Below are 18,703 nucleotides of genomic sequence, written 5' to 3'. Positions count from 1 at the left end.
CCCACTTACGACCGAAATTTTATTGGCATATTTCTAATTCGAGAATAAAACGAAAACCTTTATACGATAAAGAGTCATGAGTATAATACTTTTTAAATGAGAAGTATTTACAGTAAAAGAATCAATAAATCTAATGTTTACTCAAGAACGGTACGTTACACAATAATGGATGTTTTTGCGCTTTTATTAATTTCTTATGAGGTTGAAGTAATTACAATGACGTTGAAATGCTTTATTAATTAAGTCATATTTAAAAAATATGTAGAAGAAAATTGTTAATAGCCACATAAGTAAAGCAACCCGTTATTTTTGAAAACATTGCATTTTATTAATTAATAAAAATATGATCTGCTTAGATTATTAGAAAATCCATAATTCACATTCACTTTTTTCTATATAAATTTTACTTAGCAAGAATGAAATTTATACGATTTTCTTTTGCAACTTGCATATTTTAAATAAAGTGATAGAAATATATTGATAACATTAGATTATTTTACATGTTTATAATGCTGTAAAATTGTTGTATTTTTATTTTTCTCTTTATTTTTGTTATAATGCTTTTTTAAACATAAAATTGGGATGTTACATAAACCAACACATCTGTCAATAAGATAATAAAAATCATATAGAGTAATGAACGTACAAAAGAGCGCTTGTCCTTCTCCTAAATTTTAAAGAAGAAATTAAATTGTAAGAATCATTTTTATGAGGGAAAATTAAACGCTCATTGGCTAATACGTGTTTATACATTATTTCCCAGGCATTAAAGAATTGAAAAGGCAATTTCAAGAATTAGAACTAACAAAGATTATTAAAAGACTGTTAAAAGAAACTTTCTTCTCAGCAACGAAACATGCCTTGCATATTTCCTTGGTCCGACCATGCACAACGAATTGCATTAAAAGGTCTTTCAACGCTGCAAAGAGTAAAAACTAACCTGATTGGTTAACAATATCAGAAAATTGTTTCAGTGGATTATATATCACACAAAGTATAAACAGAAAAATTGTGGTCACGATAAAAAGAAGTTTGAAGAAGTATTATAAAGAGTATTCTTACTTTTGGTTTTAAGAAAAAATTGATTATTAATTTTTAAGTACTTTTTAATAAATAGAGAGAGAGAGAAAGTAGATTAAAAGTAAGAGACTTATAAAAGTTTTTTGTTAACTGTTTTCTGTATAGAGTATTTGCAAAATTAAAAAAATTTTCTTTCGAAACATTTTTTAAAAATTGTTCATGCGATAACTCATCTTGTTTTAATTGATTCAGAATTATTAGAAAATATTTATAATAAAATGTGCAATGTAGTTTGTTTAAGGACGAAATGTGTGGTTTACAATAGGTCGAATTAAAATATTTATATTCCCTTCTTATTCGGATTAAAATTACAATCAAAATTATAATTTTTAAGTTTTCTAGTAAGAAAAAGTCTTGAAAAAAAAAAATGAAAAAAAATTTTTTTTTATTTTGCTGCTTTCACAATATCAATTTTTAACTTGATTGTAGTTTGGACAAGAACCATACTTAAAAAAAATTTATAAAGAACGTTTAAATATCAAAGAATAAATTTACCACGTTTTACGATATTATGCTTTTATATTTTTCCCAAAAAATTCTAAAAAGCATACAGAAAATGGTACTGAAAGTAAGAATGTTCCTTTGAAAATGTATTCATAGAAAATCCTCGAAAACTGGTTTTAATTTAAGTGTTTTAATATACTTTGAATAAAGATAAATTTTGCCCTCTTTTTCTGTTCTTTACTAAATTCTAAGTACGTCCATGTGTAAGATAAAATAAAAGTAATTATGAAATTTATCTTAACCTAATTTAATTTTCATACATTATTGCGCTATGTTGTTGAACAGCGTAAGGTATTTGTATAAATCGACAAGAAAACGTTTTACATCAAAGTGAAACTAGGAATCTTTGTATACATTAACTTATAAGTATTTTATATAGATGATCCATGTTAAAGGAAAAGTAAAGGAAAATGTAATATTACTGTGTTTTTAGAACTTATTTTCTCAGATATTCGTTTTTGTTTATCTTACGAAAAACCTAATTATTACAACATTTGGAATTATATTTTACAAACTTTTATACCATTTATTAGAAGATATTTTTTATTGTGTATTTTGTTTTCAAAGTTTTATTTTTTATTTTTATTTACAAAATATAATCTAAAAACGTAATAGTATTGACGACTTTCTTCTACATTGTGCTACATATACATGTTAACTGAATAAAAATGTTACAGGATATTAAAAATAATTATTATTATAGAATATTAAAAATATTTATTTAAAATTTTTTATATCTTTTAAAAATGTTTTTCTTCTAATTTTGTATAAAGTCATACTCGTCCAATTTTTGTTCCCGTATTTCAAATCATTTCGTAAGTAATAGTAGCAATTGCTTTTATAATCCTTCCTTTAACCCCTGATTATTTATCGCATTACGATAAACGTATTATTAAAAACAAACTTTTGCGGGAACGAATTTAATTTACATACACGCACGCATACACATAACCTATCTTGAATTTGTGTTTTTTCTCTTGATATTAGTATTTTTAATATTTTTTTTGTCACGTTTTATCCATATAAAATACAGAAATCTCTATTCTTTTTATTTTAACGACAGTAATTTAAACCGTACATATATGTAAATTTATTTTGAGCGGGCTATATTACACTGGGTGCTGCGAGAGAATTTACTAAAGGAACTCATTTTCTTACTTACTCATTGTTCAACTGTAATTAACATACAATGATCAAATATGCGGTTTTTCTTCACAAAGATATTTGTTATTTCGGAAAAAAAAGAGAAATAAGATTTGCTCTCACCAGAGAGGAACAAGAGAAAAGCATTTCGTTTATTCCGGTCTACGGAAAAAGCGATACTTAATTATCGAGAGTACGCCATTTATTAGAGAATAACTATTTATTTTTTCTTTCGTTGTGAAGTCTGAAGTAAGTGAGAAAGGAGATATACTACGCTAATTTGTTGTTCACGCACGAAACAACTCGTTTAATAAATTAAGAGCGATTCTTTTTCAGCTGAAAATATTTTTACAGATGAATGTGGCTTCTACATGTACATAAACGTATTTTTTTTTTATATAACACCTATATTTTATCAAGCTAATATTGTAGCATCAATTTTCACTGGGAAGTATTGGCTGTCGCTTAATATAATTGAATTTTGAGAATTAAATAAGGGGATTAAACAAGTATTTTTCTGCAAAACTCTGCAATTTCGATAATATTGCTTTCTCAGATGAACAGTGCAGATAAACGGCTATTTTTAAAGGAGCGCCATATATTTTTCAACCAGCTATTATCTTTTCCTAAAGTTTCCATTCTTCGTCGTTATACGCCGCCGGACTTGTGAGCAGCGATAAAGTAAAGCTTAGCAAACTTGCTATTTGAAACAAGGTGATTCTCTTATCATTAAAATTCTTACCGAGGTTCGTTTATTTTCTAACTTATTCTCTTTAGGTATCGAAATATACACGTGGACTCGACTCTAATGGAACTGGCGCAAACTCGCGTTTTCTCGACGCTCTTCGCGTGACTCTTAAGTTGGTATTCGCTAGGAAATGACTTTTTCGCGTCAAACTAGCGGAAACAGGGAAAAAACGTGTATATGCGAATAGATGCAACAAGGTGTAGTCTCGCAGCAACAAATTCACTAGTAACTCGAGGGGAAAGTTTTGTATTCGTACATTTCCTCTAAACCTCTCGCAGGTCCTCCCTTTATCCAGGCCACGATAAATTCGCTTCTGTTGACGCGGGAATTGAATTTCCTGCAGCATAGCCGAGGGCTGCGAGCACAGAGCCATCGAACTTTTTCGCTCGATGCAACAACCTTCGCGAACCAACCATCAAGAGCTTATGATCGAATAAGATGGGAAACTGTCGTGATTGTCGCATTTGCCGGACGCTCGGTCCAAATTTGTGAAATTCGTTTGTCGTTTGTCGTCGTCCGTTTAAATTTTCTACAATAAGACCGTCCGTTACAATTGCATTATAATTGCATTGCCAGGCTTGTGATGCTACCGCATTTGCGCCGATGCATCCCATTACCAATGCTACTTTGACCCGAGATAACGAGATACTCTAGCCGAGATAGATCGTCTCGTTTTAATATCGGATTTCGGGATTATGTACGAATTGTGGCGGCGAGGATGTACAATAGATTTGAATTTGATACAAATGTTACTCGTGTTTCTAGAAATTATATACATATATTACTTTTTAAGCTTTCGGCAGCTTCTAAAGTGATAAAATTTAATTTTATTTCAACTTTAGCGCGAATTTTTTCTCTTGAGACGTAGGATATTTCGCGAAAATGTAAAAAGTAAATTGCTAAAACGTATAATTGAGTAAGGGATGTTGCGTTAATATCTTCTTCTTTCTCTTCCCAAACCGTTTATATATATATAAAAAATGAAATATTCTAATAATTATTTAACATATATAACAATTAATACGTCAAATTATTAATATTCGAATATTTCACATACGCAAATTCGTTAATGTAGCTTTGTAATTCGAGGCGATCGATGCGCCGGCGCAATCAGCTGTTACACTTTTCAGGACAGTCGTGTGCTTATACGCTTAATGAAAATTACATCGGATACAGCGTCGAATAAGTCGACGTCTGTGTGGCGACGTGCCGGTAGCTGAACCATGCGGGCACGCAACCTAGGCAGCACTTTGATCAAGGGACGTGGATGTCTCGTACCGCGCCGCTGCATTGCTCAACCGTGCGCGTACAATGCACGCAGACACATCCCACGCGCGAATATTGAGACATATGCACGCTCGATTTACGCACTCCTCTCCGTGCACTCAATCACAGGCGACCGCCGATTGGGAAGTGCACCCGGGCGAAATTAACGAAGCCCCTTCGCAAATGAATTCATGGGCGGCTCCCCTGTTCGCTCGACTATGGCTGTGGCTTCCAACGCACACATACTGAGAGAAAGAGAGAGAAAGAGGTGAAGTGAGAGAGGAAGACGGTGGACGAGTGGGAGAGAAGCAGAGGAAGGAAGAGAACGAAAAAAAGAAATTTATCTTCACTTTTCGACACGAATTAGTACGAATTTAGAATGGAGAATGGCTATTTTATCATTAAAAAGCGGATATGATAGAACAATAGATTCCGATTGTCCGAATTAATTAATAACATTCTTATTTTTTTATCTTTACGTATATCTAGCACGTTCTTTCAAGTTTTCATAGATTCCTCAGACAAGGCAGAGAAAAAGCTTTATATTGATTTAAAAACACAATTGTAGAAATAAAAAAGCTTATATCGATCTGCAGCGAATCTCTTGATGCCTAATAATATTTTTTGTGTAAATTTTTATAATCTTCGAAATACATAATATCACAAATTAAATCGATGAGTGTTTCAATAACATTGATATAGTATTTGAGGCATCTATAAGACTCTCCATCTTTGAAAAACATGTAAAGAACAAATAATATTACAACTTACAAATAATATTACAATTAACGAACAATACTTAAAAGTATTAATACTAATAAGTTGAGAAGAAACCTTGCTGAAATGTTATTTTTTGCAATAAATTCTTTACAGTTTGATTTTTTTTTGAAAGAAGGTGGATCTTATAGATGCTTTTTAGCATCCATACCTACTATTAAATTGCTCGTTAATTTGATTTGTGATATTACGTATTCGAGTTTCATGTAATGAAGCTGTGTTTCAAGTCTGAGGCGGCACGTTCACATACGTGGAGGAAAATTTGCAAAAAAATAATTCTTATTAAGATCCGCAGACCGATGTAAACTTTCTCATCTTTAATGTTCGACATTTTCATCGATAATTTTACTCAATGTTAAAAACAATTAATTAATTTTTGATAAAATTAATTTTATCAATAGCATTTTTTGAAATTTGAACTACGAAGAAAGATATTCAATAAGTGTAGACAAAAATTTGTTTAATGTACAATGTTTTTTTCTTAATTTGCTTTATTAACTAAGACTTGCGTGCCAATTAAACAGAAATTAATGAAGATACTAATGAACAGATAATGGTGTCTGAATTCATTTCGCGTTTTCATCTCGTACAATTTATCGCTCAAAGTACCTTTCACACAGAAAGATACATTCAGAATGTAATCGATATGTAATGAATACTACCTATGTATTATGTGCCGTTATTTACGGGAAGGCCGACCATATGTGTTGGGTTCATGTGCACACTTTCAGCCGAGGTGGAAATCCCGCGGCTTATTAAAAATTCGAGTTTTTCCTCCCTTTGAGCACTAAATGAACGCATCTAGCGCAACGATGGCGACCGACGTGTGTGTATCGCTTGCCACCCTCACCATCTACGTGAAGCGGGATGGAAAGGCTCACTGGTTCGGACTTTACTGCGTGGAGCCGTTAAGTGGTTCAAGTGAAGCGAAAAATTGTTCGCTCGTGTTCTCTGTCAGTTGCAACATCTTTAATGTACTTTTGCATACAGATATTACCGTACTACGTGATCCAGACGAAAATTTGCATGATTCCTAATTTACACGTTGCTGAATTGCATATAAGCTCTATAATATTAGTTCGCAACGGAAACGTACGAATTTTAAATAATTTGCGATCAGAGAATTAATGAAAACTCGATTTCATTTATTTAACCCTCGAGAAAGTACTCGTGTAAATAATTGTTCTACATTTCCCATACTTTTTATATTTCTAAAAAAAGTATTGAATTCGTTATGCATGCGGTAATTGTATAATGTAACTATCACTTTTCGACTAATTTAAATGCATCTATAACAATATCGCTTTGTGCATACAAATATCGTGGAGCATTTTGAGTTCATGGAATATTTTCAATTTAGTCACTATTATACGTGCTCATGTATACAGATATCCATTGATATCTGATTTAAATTACCGATTTGAAATACTATATGAGACTTCATATTTATCCGAGGACATTGGATACGTTCACGCATCGTTGTTTTCATTTAATATATTTTTTATGCACTTTTTCTTATATTTTAGTTAGAATTCTACGTTTTTATCATTCATATTCGTTTACAGATTGTCATTTATATTGTAACACCAACAGTTATATGTGAATTTTATTTTTACTAATAAATTGTTTTTAGAAAATTATAAAATACTTTGTAAAGCGCCAATGTAAAGCTTTATAAAGCTGAAAATTAAAAATACAGGAAGCAGCTGATGTCGTAAACAAGCGCAAAAAAGTGCCGTGTGCCGTGCCATGAAAGAGTTATATGCATTCGCGATGGAATTCACGTGGGTAACGCGAGTAACCAACGATAGCAGTAGGTTTGAGCAAGTAATCCTGGTGCACTTTGTGTCTTCGCGACGACAATTACAAAGTTATTGCACATAACGCATCCCGTGCAATAGCTGCCTTCGACCAAGCAATTGCATTCTACTTTCTCGTATATTCTCTCTATTGAATTCCGAGTGGATCGCGATAGGACGGGGAGGGAACGTAGCAGTATATACGTGTGGTAGTAATTGTACGACAAAGTGAACTCGGAATGAATATGCAAACAACAATATGCAAACATCAACAAATCGGATGCGAGGAGAAAACGAGAGATATTTTGGGAAAGGGAACAGAAAGAAGAAAAAGGAGATATAGATTCCAGCTAAAACAGTCGATAACACCTGCTAGTGCAGGAATAATTTTCATTTGTCTATAAATGCAATTTTTTTCAACATAATATTTACTATCGAGGGGAAAATATGTTGTAAGCAGTAAGAAAATGCAAGATCGCGTGCTTTTCGTCATAATTCGTCGCTTATATATTTATTCGGAAATAGAAACTGATATAATATTGATTAACGTATAAAAAGTAAATAAATTAACGTATTAAAAGCTCTAATTGACATTTAAATCTTTTAAAAGTGTACCTGACATAAATGTTCATATTACCACAATTTAACTCAATTCTATTTTCAAGATATTATCGGCACAATAGAAAGAGTTAATGCCCGAGTAGTATGTTCCTGTGCCTGCTCGGACAACTGGCCCCGACCTATGTAGAGCCAGCCGCGAACGTATTTGCATACTCGTTCAAACTACATATGTAATACATTCTGCGACCGGATTCAACCTGCAGTCTGGTTTTTACTCAATATTGTCGCTCGCACGTGGCCTTTGTGTAAAAATTGCAATTCAAGCTTTCGGTTATTTTACACTCTTTTTCACTCCCCCTCAGGGTATCTCTAAATCAATGCGCGCAGCACAGAATGTTTGTATTGCTACGTCGAAAAACTAACAAATAAATACCGGAGCCCGTTTCGAGCCATTTTTAATCCTTGCAAATCCGTTTCTAATCCACTTTTATAAATCCAAGAAACAACATGTCTAATCTCTCTTGAATATTTTTTCTTTTTCAAATAAAACAAATGCACGCGGTTTACGAAAACATTTGTACGACGTATGATCAATGTGATTATCATATTTCTGTTGTTTCTGGAAATGGAAAAAGTGTCCGATGGAGAGAGAATTCTATTTTTCTATTGCACGGAATAGCTGAAGCTACACGTGATCGAAAACGGATGATCTAAGATTGATTTTATTTATTTTTTGTTTACGTAAAATAATCTTTTTCGAAGTTTGTTGAATACAGACAGCGATCGCATTTTCTAAAGAACTTTAATTATGAAAAGAAAGCATCGAGCGTCAAACATTTAATACAAGTTCGGTAAAATTCAAGCCGGTAAAATCTCTATAGAAGTAAATGAGAAGGACTCGAGCGTATTTTTAAGATCCCCGAGCTTATGTGTCGAGGAACAAAAACGCATTTACCTTACCGCGAAGGGTTTATTCCGTGCACCGAAAAGAAAAAAAAAAGAACGAGAGGAAACTGATATAATGCTGAGGAAGAAAATGTAAATGAAATGACAAATTATGCGCCGGTACTGATATGTGAAAAGTATTCTCGCACGGAAAGAACAATTTTGCTGAAATACAGATCTGAAAATAATTGTGTTGAGCCGTTAAAAATTTATATTGGTTTAAGCTGACTGGAATGCCAACATTTTCTGCAGCAGTGTCATCACGCTTGAACGTCTCGGATAATTATTCTTATAATCAAACATGAAATTATTTTCTAATTTGTCTCTAGCCAAACGTTTTAGATATTACAGAAAAACTGTTTTTCTCGTGCGTTCCTACATCTTTCTGCGCGATCGAAATATATTTTGCGTTCAGGCGATACACTTGTTTCATATAATTACACTGTACGTGGTACTTATGCTAAAACGATGAATGAAGATGAATGATTGACTCGATTAATAAGATAAGGACGGTCATTAGGGATTCTTTAGAATTCCGCTGGAATTTAATACCTTACAAGTTAGATATGTGAAGAATTTGAAAATGAATTATGATATAGATTTTTGCAAAGAAAGAGAGAGAGAGAGAGAGAGAGAGAGAGAGAGCGTTCTATTTGGGCGTTCTGAATTCACTGGAAACTTTTATGATGAGCCCGCGGGAAAGCTTCGAAAGAAAAGGTGAATGTCGTGCTTTTTAATCTCCGGCCGTAATTTACATTAACTTTTCATTCTTTTTTCTCCGTTCACAGTCAATCGATGCTTTATTCTTATCGCTTCACGCAAAGCGTGTAATTAATAACCGCGACTGGTACGCGTTCGTTCTTCGGCGAGCCGGGCGAACGAGATCCATCGCTCTTCATTAATCATCCTCACGTTTACACGCCTGGCAGCCGCATCCGCGCTCTATCCTTCCCCCTTTTCTGTCCCTTTTTCTCTTTCTCTTTTATATTTCCGTGTAAATATCATTTGCGAGGGCGGATGGCAGCGTGCGAAAGGTCGCTCGATAAAACGAGGGTCACCATTGTCGACTGGTTAGCACTTTTTCGCGTGACAAAACGATTTTGCATTTCCTGCGGTCAACGCTCCTGTTCCGGCAGGAACGACCGGCCTGACAGGGGCAGAGCGAGGGCGCGCGAAAGCGAGGGGTTGTTTGTGTAAAAAAAAAGAAAAAAAAGAAAAAAACGAGCGTGAAATTTTCGATAGCGACGGATAAACGACCGGGGCGCGCGTGTCCCCCGCGCAGCGCCCCGGGATTTACATACTACATTTTCGATTACGGCGTTTAACTTTTTCGTTTGTCAGTCCTTGGGGGAGATTTATCGCGCGCGCGCGCGGGCGAGCGTGATCGCTTCCGAAGGCGCGATTCCATTTTATCGGATATGTCATTCAGACGCTTCTCTCACATCACGAAGCGACGCACCCTCGCGCCAGTCGTGAATTTCTATTCACGTTTTATTCGGTGCAATTAAAAAACACGACGCAGTCGGGGGGGGGGGGTATTGTGCAAGTCTGATGGATTTTTAGCTGACAGTCTAGGCCAACTGTGCGTTTAAATGTGCCGCGAATAGACGAAAAATACACTTGCGACGAAAAACGTAACTTGATAAATCCATTATAAAGGTACGCTCAAGTGTCATTGATATTTCCTCGATAGCTATACATTTTTTCGCCAGCGTGATGTAAGTTATTATTTAAATCCACTATGGAATATTATTCCTCTTCGTTTTCACAAATAGCACGTTTTGTAGAGAAATACTCTCAATAATATTTCCGCCGGATTACGTACAAATTGAGCGTTGCTACGTGTTCCCAGCGAAGTTTCATACATTTATTAAGGCGGTCGTTTTGTACCAGCATCTGCGCTGACGGCGAAACGGATGATAAAGGCACGAAGTACGGGCGAAGCGACGTGCCTATACAATATGCGACTGCAGACTGTAACATCGATGCAAGCGAAGCATCCTTTCGTCCATGCATACGTTCCTAATTTCAGAGGCATAGTGAGCAGAGAGTTCAGCCTGCCACCCGTTCGAGATCATCCGCGTGCCTGCCGTTAGCAGGCGTCGTCCCGTACCGATCCGATTTCGCTGAATATGTCGGTGTCCGTAACAGATACGCGGAACAATGGAGAATACCTCGAGGGGCTCGTTGCAATAATGAGTGTGTTGCATTTTCCTCTCGCGGGAAAAAAAACCCCGCGGAATACATGGTGCAAAGCGATCATTAGTCGAGTACTTACTCTGCGCAGTCTATAGTTATCTATTTTATTTAGAAAATGCGAACACTTTGTAAAGTGAGAAGAGAAAAAAAGCAGCAAAAATATCTTTAGGGAAAATTGGCATTTGTTTTTATCGCGTTATTCGCACAGTTATACCTTTGCATTTTATTGCGTGCCTCGCTTCTACGTTTGTATAGCAATAGCAGATTCCTTTAAAATGCGTTGTTTCGTTTTTCTCTTAAAGAAAATCTTGTCAATGTCTTAATTAGCGAGTTATTTAAGTCTCAGTGGAAAGAAATCTTACAATTATCTTACAATTAACTGTAGTATAGTATATTTCACTTGGGAAAAATTTTGTTGAAGCCATAATTACCAAGATATTTAATTTGAAAATTTTTAACGTTGCAAGTACGTTAATTTTCAAGCTTGAAATTTAAGTTCTGCGAAGAAAACTGTTCGACATTTGGCTTAATACATTGTATTATGTAATATAAATATATTTGAATATATATAAATGTATATTTATATCAATAATTCGATAATGTACACATATAAACGTGCATCGAAACATATCACTTTCAGTTTGCCATACAATTTTTTTTTTCAATAGCCCTGCCATTGTGCTTTGTTCTAATGCATTTATACGAAACGCATTGACTTTCATGTGTGAAAATAGACTCAGCGGAAAATAGATATTCTAACAAAAATATTCGCTCGATGTTTTTTTTTATATATTTTTTTTTAAATAAATGTGTATAATTTCTTGCTATATTTTTATATTTCTGAAAACACGTTTCTCCGTTAAATTTTACTTGTTTAGGATTATTTTGCGCAATCAAACGTCTTTGATATAACGTGAATGTACTTGATTTGTTAGACGCGCAAGTTTGCCCGATGATTGAATTAACTAAAGTTTCAGCAAAGTTTTCAACACCTTATACGAAAAGAGGAATAGTTGGAATGGCGATCCCTTGTACAGTATCCAACCATTGAAAATGAAAAGTCGTTCAGGTGGAAGACATTTCCATGTAAATCCGCGTCTCGCTACCACTTGTACCATTTCTGGCTTCTCAGTCGACGAGCTGCTCGTAACCGGGCTTAAACTGATCTCAAAATTCCTTTCATCATTCCGCCGACTTACATGGGCTCCACTGTCAAGCAAGATTAAGAGATCCCCTCGCGTGTTACAGAGGTCTTATTAGCGCGTCGCGACGTAGAGACTTGCAAAATTTAAGACGTCTCTAGCCCGTCTGCCGTCTAGCCAAGGTCCGTACGGTATATCTCACTGATGGGACTTCGGGGAACAATTATTGCTATCCTGGCCCCTTCTGCCCTTATTCCAGCCACCTTCACGATGAACTCATTGAAGGCTTTATCGCTGCGCCATCCACTGCAAACTTCCGATTTGACGAGACGAACGCTGTGATTCACGGTTCTTAGCGAGACGAAACGATACTTGAGGCCAATGTTTGTGTCAATACATAAATAATCTTTTGCGGATCTTGTTCTTCAATTGAACATGGAATAAAATTTTGATAATAGCCTTGCAAGTATAGCTAGACCTCTACTAGTCGAAGTTTATTTCTATAAGTCAAACTTCTATTGTTGCTGCCTCTACAACTCAAAGTTGTGTTACAATGTCGTTGGAAAACATAAGACATTTGTCGCAGCTTCCTATTCTTTAACCGTGCACGTCGTTAAACGAAAGCACAATTTCCATTTTCATGTCTTTAATTACCTTCGCGTTCACGTGAAATGAATAGACGTTTTACGAAATTTTATAGAAGAATGTAATAATATTGAGGTCAACGCATTTTCTGCTTTGATTTCAAAATTCCATTAATTAGCAATGTATTGATTTATTAACGGAAAGTAAAATTACAGATTTTTTTTTAATAGCCATGAGTAATAATCTGATGTTTGCTTCATCGTTACATTTATTATATGAATGCTATAAATGATTCACTGCCCAAAATTGAAATTTTTTCCTTTTAAAGCCATTATAATCGAAAAATTACTATTAATTCTCGTACAAAGCTTCCGTAAATCGAATTTTCATAGCTAACCCTCTTTTACTCGAAAATTTCGATAAGATCAACCTCTACAACTCGAAGATTTTAGCTTCTCTGTTGAGATTCGAGGTTGGTCTGTTATCGAGGTTGGTCTGTATATATGTACACACGCACACACACACACACACAACACGTGTGTGTTTAAAGTTCCATAGTTTATTCAGATGTTATTAAATTACTTGATTAAGATTGAAATACAAGAAGCAGAATTAAGGGACGATGCAGAGTTTCATAAACGTAATATTAAATACTCGCGGTTAATTTATATTTGCTCTATGTACACGTTGACGTTTCACTATGAATGCGAGCCGTATGATCTACACACACAGATATGACAATTTCAGGATAATAAATTAATGCTTCCTCAAGAGAGCAGCGAAGTGGTAAAAGCCTCGCGCGTCGCAAATTGCTGGTTCTCATTATTATTGCTGCTGACCGTAGCTAACATCCTTTATCCTGTATCCCGATGAACGCGGTAGCGCAGCACTATTATGACGACCTGCGTTAAGCTAATGATAACTACGGTATGCGCTAACGAGCTTTGGTGTTTCTGATGCTGATCTAACGTACCCGTGGCTATCAAGACGACTGATATCTGTTAGTCTAATAAAAGTCAACTAATTTCCATAAGTTACAGATAGAATGGGTTTCACGTAAGCCTGTGAAACAACGTCAATAACTGTCGGCGCATACAATAATTAGATGATCACGCGATGAGTAATTATTGCATCGGTTTACGTATGCCTGCGTTAGCGTGTCTTATCGAAATATTTCCTTTGTTATATTATTCTCGCTTGTTGCAGGGTTCTAATATATCCACGCAGATTAAAGCTTTGGTGTACCAACTCAAAGTAAATTTAACCCGCATTTACGGCACGCGAAATTGGTGTTAAATTACTGTAATTAATTGCCACGAGTAAGCTACACCTCAGCCGTATGCCATTACTGTATTTCTATACTCGGCGTACACAAAATTCTATTATTTCTTTATAACTTAACGCAAGTAAAAAATAAACGTGTCAAACTCGAATCGAGTTGGAGTTGCACGATGTAATTAATAAGATATTAGCTTTTGACTTTTTTCTCGCCAAGTTCCGAGAAGATTGATTTAGCTTAAAAAGTTTTAAATCGTTCGGAAGCAATTCAAAATGAGACACGGTTTACACAAGTGTGCATTGTCAATCTTTAATTTGTTGAAATTTTTCCAGTAATGAAATATTTGTATAGAAGCAATATATATATGTAAGCTAAAATATATAGAATTAATCCCACAACCGATAATTTATTAAAAAATCTACTCGATTGTGTTGCGTTAATTTTGAAATTGTTTCTTGTCCGAATGTTACTACGTGATAGCATTGAATAAAATAACACTTTAATACCTTTTTACGATGGGATGATACGGAAAATGATATTTTTCCACAATACTTCGCGCATAATGTTGCACCAGCGGCAATAGCGGTAGTACCTCAACCGCATCTTCCCCGACCCTCCCTACATTTTCTCCGTTCCATTATACGTGGACGCAGGTCATAATGTATTCGCTCGGTTTAAAGCGTCATGAGTGTTCTGGCGCGCACGAACGCGCCGGGCGTCGAGCGCCGGGGCGCCAAGACCAGGTATAACCCGTTGCGGCATGTACTGCCGCAGAATTGGTGTTAAATTACAATTATTAATTGCAGTAAACAAGCTACATCGCCGCCCGCCGGTTTGCCCGCTTATGTAGTCGCGTCATTTGCCTTTAATTCGGTGAACGGGGATGGGATTATGCGCGCTTCAGAATTACCATGCGGAAATTTTCCGGCGAAATGACGGAAATTATTTTAAAGCGGGCCGAGCAAGATTTCACGATGAGAGTCCGCCGTGTTCTCCTGGTGCGAGAGAGCCTCGGTAAAATGTCTTGCAACTTAATTTACTAACTGACGTCCCAAGAACAGTGCTGATCAATCTGAAGAAATTTTCTCGGGCCATCTTAGATATCTAGGACTCTCTTAGAGGCTTCAGACAGAGAAAGTAAAGATATGAGACTTACAATTGGTAGAAATTTAAAATACTCGATGCTTTTGAAAAATGAAAAAAGAATTTAAAATAAGTTAGATGCGGTAGATCGTAATTCATGCCTATGTATTTGAGATGCTTATAAAATCACGTATTTATAGAAGTTTATTTGCATTAATCTGTTAAAAAAGTTATTAAATCGAAAGTATAATAAAAATATTTTTTATTTGTTACATTTTAGTTTTAAAATTTATGAAAATGATATTCCACTCGTGAGAATCAGAAACCGGTACAATAACTGATATGACTTATTTAAAATAAAAAATATATAATAGATTCTAGAAACTCATTTAAAATATAAAATGAGAAATATGTGTGTGTGTTTAATAAAAATTGAAAATGCAAAATAGTTCTTTATGATTTTCTTGATTTGAATATACATTTAGTTTCACATATTTAGCTCTAACTATGTTATGTATGAAGCTCTTCAATAGAATCTTTCATTGACTCTAATTAAAACCAGCATTTCAAAATTTGTCTTTCATGCTTCTTCGGTTTGATCTCATGATAAGGCCGTCATAGGAAAAGAATTCTCCCGTGCAGACGATGAGTAAAGGCGTGTTGAACTTAATATGATAATCACCCGTCTTATAGTTGACTAATGTGCATACAAACATTGCACAGTTATATTTTCATCTTGAACATACCGCGTACATTCCAATTGCGCAGCGTGTATATTAAATTCGTTAGAACTCTTATGATCTTTGGCTTCAAACGAAAAAAAAAATTTTTCAACAAAATTATCCCAAGAAGTGAAGAGAGACTTTATAAAATTGATTTTTGTTTCTGTTTTTTTTTTATTTTAATAAAAAAAGCCAAATTCAATCGAAGTTAACCAACAAAAAAACTATTTAAAATACTTATTTAGATTTAAATAATTTTTTTTTCTATTTAAAACAGAAAATAAGAAGTAAGTTATAACTAGTTATTTAAAATGATAAATACTAAATAACTGTTTTATTTTTTTTTTAATATACATTTTTAATAATATTATTTCAACGACCGACGCTTGGTGGGAATTCAATATACAATACGTTTAGTTTTCGATTGGGGAAAAAAAACAAAGCGTAACTGAAAACTGTTACGTCGATCGTGACGCGCTGTTTTTGGCCGTATAAACTGATTTTGTGATTTCGCGATCGTGACGATTTCCTCCCATAAAATTCTCGATCGATCGACGTCGTTCCTCAAAATATCACGTATGTATATCTCCACATTTTACCTCGAAATGTTATTTCGCGATCGCCTCGCGCAACGAAACTATTTCACGTCGCGAATTCACGAGCATACTACTCTTAACGGGGGCGCGAGGTTTATTGCAAACGCGGCGACGCACGTGCAATGAAAAATGGGCAGTACCGTGGTGTAAGCACGATAACGATTGCGTATCACTTACAACGATCGGTAGCATTTCATTCCGATATTCGATACACAGCGTGCGGGTGCGCGCGCACACAAATGCAACGTTATTACTGGCAGGTATTAGCCACCGTGCCCACACATCTCGAAGCGGATTTATTTGCCATCGCGCGTAAGGTTAACGTTCACATTTTGATCGGATCGACGTTTATCCGCGCTCTTACGTGTATTTAGAACGAGCGCTCGGGGAGCCATCGCATAAATTCGCGCAAACTTAGCTCTCGACGCGAATGCTGCGCGCGTAGAATACGCGCGGGATAGAATGCCACGAGAATTCTTGAAGGGCAGGATGCGATCGTACAATCGGATGATTTCGCATTTTCCGCATTTGCACCCGTAAATGAATCGTTGAATATGTAATAAAATTTAACTCGCCGCTTCTCGCGGCGTCACATAAAAACTCGGAATTCAGTATACTCTTGATGTCATTAAATAATCACGAGCGAAAAGTTACATCTAGATTTCTTTCTCTTTTTTTTTGTCGCGCGCTTCTCTTTCTGCTCGCGCAAACGTGCGTCACTCTCCGTCTCAAATTTCAGTCAATCGCAGGCTTTTAACGGAAACCAATACCGACGCGGAAATGATTTTATCGTGATTCCCCGTCGTCGACGAATTCTTTCCTTGTATCGGCAATCTTGTACAAAATGGCGTTTTCTCCATGTATATTTGATGCGCCGCTGATGGAGTCCATTACACATCGTGCAGACTTCGAATTCTCTTCTTTTGCTGTTCCAGTTCCGAGGTCGGTGTTACGGGAGCAATTCGAAGGTGAGATCGAGGCGGACGAGTTGGCGTTGATGCACGAGTTCGAGGAAGGATTCGACAGGGCGGACTTCAGGGCCGAGTTCAGTCCGAGTCCAAATCTCGAAGGACCGCAGCCGCCACCGCGGGACAACGTCTCTAGAAATTTCCCGACCGTTAGCTCATCTCCACCCCGGGCACGGACCAATAATGATGGTAAGTTCCGCCTAGCGGTTTGCTTCTTCGTCTTACCTTAAGAAAAGTGCATGCTGCATCGTGCCACTTCGACTGCAACCGTAGGACATCGTTTTTTAACGTTTTACTTCGTAGAGCGAAACAGTGAAGAGCCCGCGAATCGCACATTTTAATGCTTAAGCGGGTGATTCGAATGGCTTTAGATGTTGTTCGATGTTGTCGTGTGATTTTTTATACGCGGAGAAAAATTATTTTTACAAAAATCCATTTCATTTCTTTTCAAAATGGAAGAAATCTGATCTGTATTTTAATATGTTATATATTGTAGATGATAATGCACGTATGTATATTTATGTGCTTATATAATATTATTTTATTTCTAAAAATGCAGCAGAATTATATTTGCGCGCGCTAGATTTTTTTAACAAGCAAACTTGCGAATAATATTTATTTCTCATTTATTCCGATGTATATTTATATTCCCTTTGTTTCAAGATATTTTAATCTGTGAATGGCATGCTAAGTTTTTTGCACGCTCCCTCGCATAATTGCATTGCATGCCTGCTTTCGCTCGTGATCGATTTGTATTTGACACACCGACCGACGTGCGTATATATATTAGACATTATCGGGCGGAAGTTGCATCCAGGTAATACGCGTGAGTGCTAAAGGCGATTAGCCGGCTTCCGTGTTGGGATTATGAAAATTTATTTCGGCAAGTTCTCCGCTCCAAAGGCATTATCCGAACAGTTGATTAATTCTGCTCGTTTATAAATAACCGTGTAATTGTATAATTACATGCGGGTGACGAGGTAAATTATTATTTCCATGACTAATTAATCCCGGCGCGAGCAACCGGGACATCAACGTGGGGATCCATTTATACTGTACATTTCACGACGTCTACAACTGCGTTATCACGATGCATAACGCATTTTTACATTATAAAATTATCTTCTCATGAATTCGCATGGAAAAAAAGAGGAAGGACAACAATGGAAAGGTGAATCCGAAAGTAAATGCTTATAACGCGCGATATTCCGGAACACAATAGTGTGAACAATAATATAATATTTAATATGTAATACACATTTCACGTTCAAATGGTGACATTTTGATAATTGAAGATGCAAATGGA

The 18,703-nt window shown here is 35.7% G+C and overlaps 1 protein-coding gene across 4 annotated transcripts in view; it reads left to right on the top strand.

The window, feature by feature from the left end:
• The window catches only part of LOC105195019 (protein eva-1 homolog C), a 211,531-nt gene that overhangs the window by 166,932 nt on the left and 25,896 nt on the right, over window positions 1-18,703 (top strand). For all 4 annotated transcript variants that reach the window (XM_039454594.1, XM_026137655.2, XM_039454593.1 and 1 more), the window contains exon 8: window positions 17,365-17,586. In XM_039454594.1, coding sequence (XP_039310528.1) covers window positions 17,365-17,586 — 222 coding nt within the window. The remainder of the gene's footprint in view (window positions 1-17,364; window positions 17,587-18,703) is intronic.

The sequence above is a fragment of the Solenopsis invicta genome, chromosome 10 (genome assembly GCF_016802725.1).
Source record: "Solenopsis invicta isolate M01_SB chromosome 10, UNIL_Sinv_3.0, whole genome shotgun sequence".
In the NCBI taxonomy this organism is placed as follows: Eukaryota; Metazoa; Arthropoda; class Insecta; order Hymenoptera; family Formicidae; genus Solenopsis; species Solenopsis invicta.
The sequence above is the reverse complement of the archived record's forward strand: the minus strand, read 5'-3'. Positions and strand labels throughout refer to the sequence as shown.